This window comes from Megalops cyprinoides, chromosome 3 (genome assembly GCF_013368585.1).
Source record: "Megalops cyprinoides isolate fMegCyp1 chromosome 3, fMegCyp1.pri, whole genome shotgun sequence".
In the NCBI taxonomy this organism is placed as follows: Eukaryota; Metazoa; Chordata; class Actinopteri; order Elopiformes; family Megalopidae; genus Megalops; species Megalops cyprinoides.
The window spans coordinates 28,267,749-28,276,274 of NC_050585.1; the positions used below are offsets into that span (position 1 = coordinate 28,267,749).

The window sequence follows — 8,526 nt, forward strand, 5'->3', positions numbered from 1 at the left end:
TAGTTAAAATCAAATTAATCACTGGAATTTTTAAGTCATATTAATTTAAATCTTGCAACTAACTGGTAGAAGATGGCTAGACTGCTGTCATCATTGGGAAATACATGAATACAATTTAAGACAAGACAACCAATGGTGTTCCCTTGATCATAAAGTTGGAAGAACACTTATTTTGCATGCACAGAACAATGGAAAATGAAGACAGGATTTTTGTTAAACTAAAGGAAAGAAATTTTAAAATGAAACACACAAATATTTTCGGCATTCTACAATGCATATAATCATAAATAAGAGAACACAGATTCCTGTATTTTTCATGTTTGTTTCAACAGGATGGATATACAATGTCCATTTGGAATGATGTATATGGGACCACATTATTTCTCTTATTTCTCTTGATTATACAACTATCAGTGTTCAAATGATCTAAAAATAATAACTCCAGTAGACAACATAATGTTTGTTTCATAGAGCATCCTTGCTCATTATATGGTATTATGAAGGCAAGTGTAGGATATTTTTTCTATATATAATAAATACATACAAAAAAACTGAAACATTTCACAATGGAGTAAATGGAGGGAAACTTGCATCAGATTAGGTTTCCATGGGGAGCTCAGCTCATTACTGTTGCAAAAAGTATGACATTTCAATGGAAGGTGATGGGGGGGGGGTTTAGTGAGTAAAGAAAGAAGCAAGTGAAAACAATCAGTTTGCCATTCAGGACTGTAGGTATCTGTATTCTGGTGACTGCTTTTAACTTTTTTTTTCATTTGTATTTCTATTATCCAAAGGGACGTCCATGCATCCGCTTGGCGTGACTCTGCCCAGCTCAAGGAAGGGGTGGGGGCGGGGGTATTGCACTACGACACTTTGACTTTGTTGTTTTCCTGAGCATTAATCTCCTCTTCCCTGCTCTCCTCCGTCTCAGGGTGATCCTCGCCCTGCCGGGCAATGAGGAGTCGGCATGTCAGCAGGATTCCGAAGACCAGGGCATGGGCATAACGCTTCAGCGGGTCACCCACCAGCTGGTGGAAGAAGAGAACCGCCAGCATGACCAGCAGCAGCAGGAAGTTGGCTACGTCCTTTGGCCGCCCGGGCACCAGAGTCAGCACAACGCCACAGCCCACCTCCAGAGTGCCGATAATCTTGCGCAGTAGCACCGAGCTGATGCCCATCTTCTTCAAGCCGGGCAGAGCTTTGGCATAGCTTTTGTATGCTCGTTTCTGCAAGGCAAATTAAATGAGTGCAAACCATTTGCATGGGAAGAGACTAAGTACAAATATAAATATTCATGTCAACTGCCATACATTCTTGCTGAAGATACCTTTTGCATAGCAAATTTTCCGCTGTAAAGTAAAATTTACAGTCACTTTCTATTTTTCAGTTTCTTGGATGGGTTTGATAGAACTCCTAGGTTGAACTGTTGATCATTTTTAGCAACAAGCCATTAACCTGCCATACAATAATATATATATATATTTTTAAAGGGGCTAAACTTATTTCACTCAACTTCTCCAACATCAATTGGACAGGACGCAGGAGATCCACTAAAATTCACATGGTGTAATTCTAAACAGTACAACAGAGCAAAACACGTACATTTTGGAATTATATTAACAATGTGTGGTCTGTTGGGAATCTACTAGAACTATACACATTGCATACCACCCTGAGTACTAGTGTCTCCTAAATGGGTGAATAATGATACAAATACATTTTAAAAACAACGAACAAAATGTGTCATTAATTGTCCTATTGCTTATAAACTACCAAAACTTAAATCTTCTAGTTTTATTACTACTATTATAACGACAGACTATAACGACGATAATATTCCCCACGCAACTGTGTATGATTGCGATAGTGTAGCCTATCAGGAGTTATTACTTTTTAAATTATACATTTAAGATTTATGTTACATTCTGCATACATTAGGCCTACTGTACGGTTGATCATACAGTTTTGTTTCCTGTATTTTCCTGAGATTTTGTTGTCTCCCCTCTATAAGAAGTAGATCCGGAATTCTTCCTACTTCCACCGCTACCCCTGATATTTGATTTTTCAATTCATTTAAATATGGGTTCCTAGTCTAAACATACTATAGGCCTACACGGAAACAAAAATGTAGACTACTTAAAATCCATCAGTTGGGTGAAATACGCGTATCGCTAAAGCGATCTTTACAGCCTAATGATCCTGTCAGTACAGTAGACTCCACGTTAAGCCTAATCGCCCTAAAGTGGATTAAAGCCCCAACATCAGCACCGGCAGGTGCAAGATGGAATTTGCTGGAAAAGCCGCCATTGCCAAAGTGGGATGTAACTCTTTATCGTTCTTATCACGTGAGCAAAAGCCTTATTTACCATCCTGATATGATTACGTTCCTTTATTTATATGGGCATGCATTTCAGATAAAAAATAAAACACTTGACTGGTTGATAGTGAATTGCTTCAGTTTTATTTTACAAATCTTTATATTCCATATATACATCGTATACATCAATTAAAATCCATTTAGAATATCCACTAAGGTACGACTGCTGGTCAAGATGGCATGTACTAAGGACGAGGGTCTCAATGATTGGTAACAAAGATGTAGTAAAAATTGAAATCATTCTCAGCATTAGCACAGAGAATGCCTTATTTAGCTAAAGACAAAATCAGATTATTTTTTTCTGTTTTACTGATGTTGCTTCGACTAATTAGACAGCACCGTATCCTTTGCGAAAGCCGTCGGCATCACTGAAACAATGGTTTTCTCGTTTAGGCACAGCGATATTAAATGTGCATCTTCATAATCATATCCACTTACCATTTCACTGTAGGCATCTTTGCTTAGTCTCGGTGTGAGCTTAATTGTACCCATAAACACAAAAAACAGGCCAAGAGCGAACGAAAGGGCGACAATTGTTATTGTCCTTGGTGAAGCCATCTTCCCTCGAAACTCACACTGCAGTCCCCAGTAATAACTGCCGCCCGGTCAAAATATGCACTGGGGACATAAAAGCGGAACGTGATTGGTAGAGAATCAAGAATGCTGATATGCTGTCCGCCACTGGGTCCAAGCGCAGGCGCCCGTAAAATTGTACATCGCCAGGCAGCAAATAAAGACACTCGCGACATGTTTTCTGGGTTATTTATATTGTATACTCACGAAACAGAAAAGCAAAAAACTAGACACTACATTCAAGTGCATTTCTTCACATTTAACAGAGTTCACATATCGCTCTACTACATCACGTGTCGTTGTATTAAAAGACAAACCCTGTTATGCATATAAGCAAACTGTACTACATTTCGCTTGATCGGTCAACTACGTGATTTGCACCTAACCGGGGCAAGCTGTCCACTGCGGTAAGGGGTAGGAGGAACTTAGAGCAATTATTCCCTGCCTTAAAATAGCATATGTAATCAAATTTATCATCGATAATTTATTCCTGGAGTGATCTTTGCTCTTCACATGAGAATAAAATTGGTCACCAAGTCCTCATCTTAACTATTTTAAAAACAGAAAGGGGAGAGTGGAATTGTGAAGGACATTTTGTACTGAAGTACATCTGATATGTTAGGTCCCTGTAAAGTACTCATGATAAAATGAGCACTACACATGACTATGCAGTTAACAGAATTTCTTCTGTGAAGCACTGTGCTGTTCATACCATCATTTTACCAAGGACTTTGTGTGCTGTAAAAATGTCCTCAGTACATCCTCAGATTCATCAACTAATCTTCCATACATGTACACAATTACTAAACAGTATTTAAGGTCCTTTTCTGAAGAACTAGTCTATTCAAATCCAGGTGGTGGAACATTGAGGTGGACAAAACATATAAACAGTAAGAAGATACAATAACAATCACCTCCAAGACCTACAAGACTACAGCTTCCTGCAAAAACCCCCACTTAGAGACATTTATTCACCTCCACTTTGTGCTGTTACTTATTTGCGCTTTCACCACAGGTTAACAATGACAGAAATATCTGCACAACTGCTGCTGGGGCACATGCTGGCAGAGGTCACTACAATTCAGGTCGGCGCATAGTCTCAGTGTTAGCGTGATCTCACATTTTCATGGACCGGATCTGATCTGAAGAAACCAAAATAAAACATCATCATAAGGCAGCAAGAAGGTGAAACATCCACAATGTGAATCACCACAGTGTATCAGTTCAGTATTGAAATGAGCATTTCATTAATCACCACTGAGCCAGAATATAGGTGAGATGCGAAAATTATTTCAAATTTTTGCTTATTTAGTTCATAGAACTAGTGTTGTTTAAAAGGGAGGGCTGAGTCTTCAGATGAAGAAGTAAAATGTCTTTGAACCACTGGTTAACAGTCAGAGATAAAAATAATCCAGTGTAAACTGTTGGAGTAAAGGCACAGATTAGTGGATTTCCTATTTGGAAAGTGGAGTTAGACTCAAGTGGCAGCAGTCACTCATTCTGAATATGCCAATGACTTTTACTGTATGTTACTCAACCCTAACTGTAACAATGATAAATGTGGTTTGCTGTGCCATTCCCTGTTTGAAAAGGCTCAACAACCTATTAATCCCTTTGGTATGGACAAACAGTAGAAAATGGATGTGTGGAACAGTCTAAAAGGAGAGAAGGGCCAGGAATAGGCTTGGGGTCACAGGGCAACTCACTATTGGTTTTCATACAGGGATCTAAAATGTAATCTTGCTAAATCTATTTATATTACTTTAAATTAATTCTGATTGTAGATACTTACTGTGTAATCTGGTCTGTAAACAACAAAACAGAAAATTGACAAACCTGAGCATGAACAAGTTCGTACTCGGCTTGGCAGAAAAAGAAAGTCTCATTTAACTGGCTGTGACACAAACAATAATTTAAATTGTAAATCTTCAAAGAATCAGCAATTAATAATTCAGTATTTCAACAGGTATGAATATACAGTCCCAAGTCTCACCCAAAACCATATATCACCTACTTTATTTTTCACATTCAAACCAGCCACACTTAATTATTTTCTCTCACAAAATGAGCCCTTTAGTCTACCCTGTCAAAACTACTGCATGTGAACAACATGATATATCAAAGCAGCATGTCACGCAGAAGCTAAATTTGTATTCATCATGTGAGAAGAATATTTCTGTCAAGAACTCCAAATAATGTCACTTCAGTCCTTCAGTCGGCACTGATTCACAACCCTAAGACTGGCCATGGCAGATCCTGAGGGCGCATTAGCAGCTGACAGAGAAAAAAATAAGTGCAGCCGCTACAAAGACAAGAAAAGAAATCTAAACTCATAGTGGGGATGCATCGGCATCTTGTCTCTTGTGTACAAGACCCCAACCCTCCACCCACACTGACTATCTGCAGTAAAAATCTTGCTGTAAAGTAGGATGATGGGTAAGACTGTATCAGGATAAGGCAGCTGTTACTTAACATACCCTGAAGCCAATCAACTCCTTCCTTCAGCCCCTCCCCTGTAAGAGCATTGCTAGCACTACAGAAAGACAGAAAACACAGAAACAAGAAGTCAGGCATGCTATGCAAGCTGCAACAAGGGGGCTCCAGTTCTTTTGAGAGTGCATACTTACCAAATGTGCCAGGACTTGCTCTTGATATTCTCCAGACCCATCATCTGAGACACCTTGACAGAGGACAAGGAGTCTGGAAGATCCATTTTGTTGGCAAAGAAGAGTATCGGCATCCTTTTACTCTTCACATCTGCAAAATATTAAGGTGAACAGACTGTCAAGTCAAATCACAGAGGACTCCCTGTGAGCATCACGGCAGAGGGTGTACAATGGTCTTGGTTCTCTCTCCTATTTAACTGCACAGGCTAAAATAGATACTGTCGTTAGCTTTTCATGAGCATAAAATAAGAGCAAATACATGTTGCGTCATGTTACTTAAACCATGACTCACGAGTCTCCAATTTGAACAAACTATCAATGGCAAAGAGAAAAGATGGCCCTAGATCAATGGGAGGAAGGCTGGAAAAATCAGCCATTAATATCACCAAAGCACGTGGATGGACAATATCATTGAACTATTGCAAAAGTGAGGATAATGAGAGAAGACTGTTCTAACTAACCACAGCGCTGTGGGTAAGTGTGAAAGATGACAACAACTCAACTACATGAACTACCTGGGTGAGTGATTAGGGCATCCAGCTCCTCCTTCGCCACCACAATGCGCAGTTTATCCACACTATCTATGACAAATATTATGGCCTGAGCATCCCTAACAGAGAAGATTCAAAGACACCAATGACAAAACAAACAGATCAAAGTTAATACACAGTAGAAAAAGGCATTTTGCAGACTAAAGCATTACAGGTAGCAATAACTTATTGCAGATATGTATGGACAGTGAATTATACTGTACCTGTAGTAGTGCTCCCACAAACTGCGATATCGTCCCTGACCTGACATGTCAAACACGGTGAATGAAAGACTGGGAATAAAGTGTACAAAAAGATAATCACACTACAGGGCTGATGAGGACTGAACAATAAACCGCATTTACTTATTTACATAATACACTAAAATACACTAAATCCCAAAATGCGTTGCGTCCATCAGTGCTTGCAGCTAAGTTGTTTTCATTTTGATTGACTAAAAATGCACTATTACAAGCAAATATAAAATAAACATAAGAAAAAGTGCATATTAAATTATCTTTCTACCATTCTTAGATATCACAATAAGCAAGATGGCACAGTTACCTGGTGGTGCTAAATCTTTCTACGCTGAATCCAATCGTTGGTACAATGTCTTGGGATTGGGCCTGAAAAAAGGGAAAACCTACCATGCTTTCCAATTCCCATCATGCTATGGTACCAGTAGTCTAAAGAACTAACAATTCCGAGGGACACTGTGCAAGTTGTTTTATCATTTATTGGAGTTCCCTAATGTCCATGAGGTACTGATAAAACAGAACTAAAGCAACTGGAAACAAACATTGATTGAGCTTTCAGATGATAAATGACAATGATACAGGTTAAGGTTTCAGGAAGCAGTCAACTGTGTTTGAAAACTTGGCTGGAAAATACAGACACCTAAATAAAAAGTATGGTTCACCATTACTAATTAAGTTATCTATGATTCCAAATCTGTGGTTAATGGTTTGTTTGGGGGGGGTCAAGGAAGATCACAAAATGAATGTAAGCAATAAGACACTGGATATTGTACATACTATAGGCTTCACATTTTTATTTAAATTGGATGCTTTCTTTTTGTCCATAAAACACGGTTGAGGTGTACAAAGAGTAAAATCCCATTTACCTGTTTTAGTTTTCCACCTTTTGCTATCTTTACAAGAATTAAGTAATAGCTGTCCTATTCCTTGCGCTGTTAGCTTTTTGGACAATACAAGACGATGTGCAAGCAATCCTTGACAACTGGATTGGAGCTGGATGGGTTAACACAAATTACTAGTATGTTTTGCTGGTCCTTTTAAGGTAACTATTTATCTATGGGGTTAACGGGTGGGTCATGAAGAATACTGACATGCTTGATGGATGAAGAATACTGGCTGACTTTAAAACTTTGTCAACACCACTTCTATTTTCATTTTAAATCAAGTAAAACTCCAGTAAATATGACGTCAAGGCACTTGCTACTGAAACATGTGTCGGGTGAAGTATCTGGCTAGCTAGCTAGCAAGATATGATACTAGCATGTAACCTCTCAAGCAAACGCTTCTGAAATAACACCAATCTATATTAAGGGACCTAACTTCTGGAGCTGACTTTGCAGAACTTTACCCTCAGCTAACGTTAAAGTAGGCTACTCATTGCTAGACTACGTTGCAATGACAGGTTGCTAGCTAGCTAATGTCTGCTGGCCAACTTACGCTTGAAGGTTTCAGCTGATTGATCACTGTACTCTTCCCGCTGTTGTCCAAACCGATACACAAAACGTTCACTTCTTTCTTTTTAATGCCTAACCAACTCGTGAGTTTGTCAAACAGCCCCATGTTTGGCCGATTCCGTAATTTAGTTTACGTTAACCGTTAACTCGCTAATTCGTCTGCTACCTGATAACATATCGTTAAGCTTAGCTTTCGCCTTAACGTTAATGTTACGGAACGTAGCAGCAACGGTAAAGACCTTGCTTCCTCATGTTAAAATAACATTAGCCATTTCACAGACATTCTGTTGTGACCATATTTTAGTATATTAATCTGTGTAATATTGTCGTTGCTCTTCGCCATTATGTTCGCTTCTCATTACAATTCCGTTTTATCTTCGTGTAATTTTCTTTTTTCAGTGATCTTAATGCTTCTTTCGCCAGGACAGTGACGTTAGTGGTGCTCTATATAGATGGTTTCTTATTGGTTGGACCGGGTTAATCTGTGATTGGACGAAGGAAGAAGTAACCAGTTCCAGAAAAATACGATTATTAAGGTTCAACTAAGAAGCACTAACGAAGCACAGTAAATGTAACACAGAAATGTCTCCCTCAAAAAACAACAGAAATTCTTCGTCGTACATGGGCCACAGAGTGTATAACTTGCATGTTTCTTTTTGAATAACTACC

The 8,526-nt window shown here is 38.8% G+C and overlaps 2 protein-coding genes across 2 annotated transcripts; both read right to left on the reverse strand.

Annotated features, from left to right (window-relative positions):
* Positions 1-586: 586 nt before the first annotated feature.
* LOC118773912 (transmembrane protein 35A-like) lies at positions 587-3,010 on the reverse strand. Its single transcript, XM_036522941.1, has 2 exons — positions 2,816-3,010; positions 587-1,226 (listed from the first exon to the last, which is right to left on the reverse strand). The coding sequence occupies exons 1-2, from the start codon at positions 2,933-2,935 to the stop codon at positions 864-866; spliced, it is 483 nt and encodes a 160-aa protein (XP_036378834.1). The 5' UTR covers positions 2,936-3,010; the 3' UTR covers positions 587-863.
* A 1,022-nt stretch (positions 3,011-4,032) lies between these two features.
* On the reverse strand, positions 4,033-8,277 carry LOC118773911 (ADP-ribosylation factor-like protein 6). The gene is made up of 7 exons (XM_036522940.1): positions 7,841-8,277; positions 6,711-6,772; positions 6,371-6,439; positions 6,132-6,226; positions 5,578-5,707; positions 5,428-5,483; positions 4,033-4,092 (listed from the first exon to the last, which is right to left on the reverse strand). Exons 1-7 carry the CDS (start codon positions 7,961-7,963, stop codon positions 4,067-4,069), a joined length of 561 nt encoding a protein of 186 aa, XP_036378833.1. The 5' UTR covers positions 7,964-8,277; the 3' UTR covers positions 4,033-4,066.
* Positions 8,278-8,526: the final 249 nt, after the last annotated feature.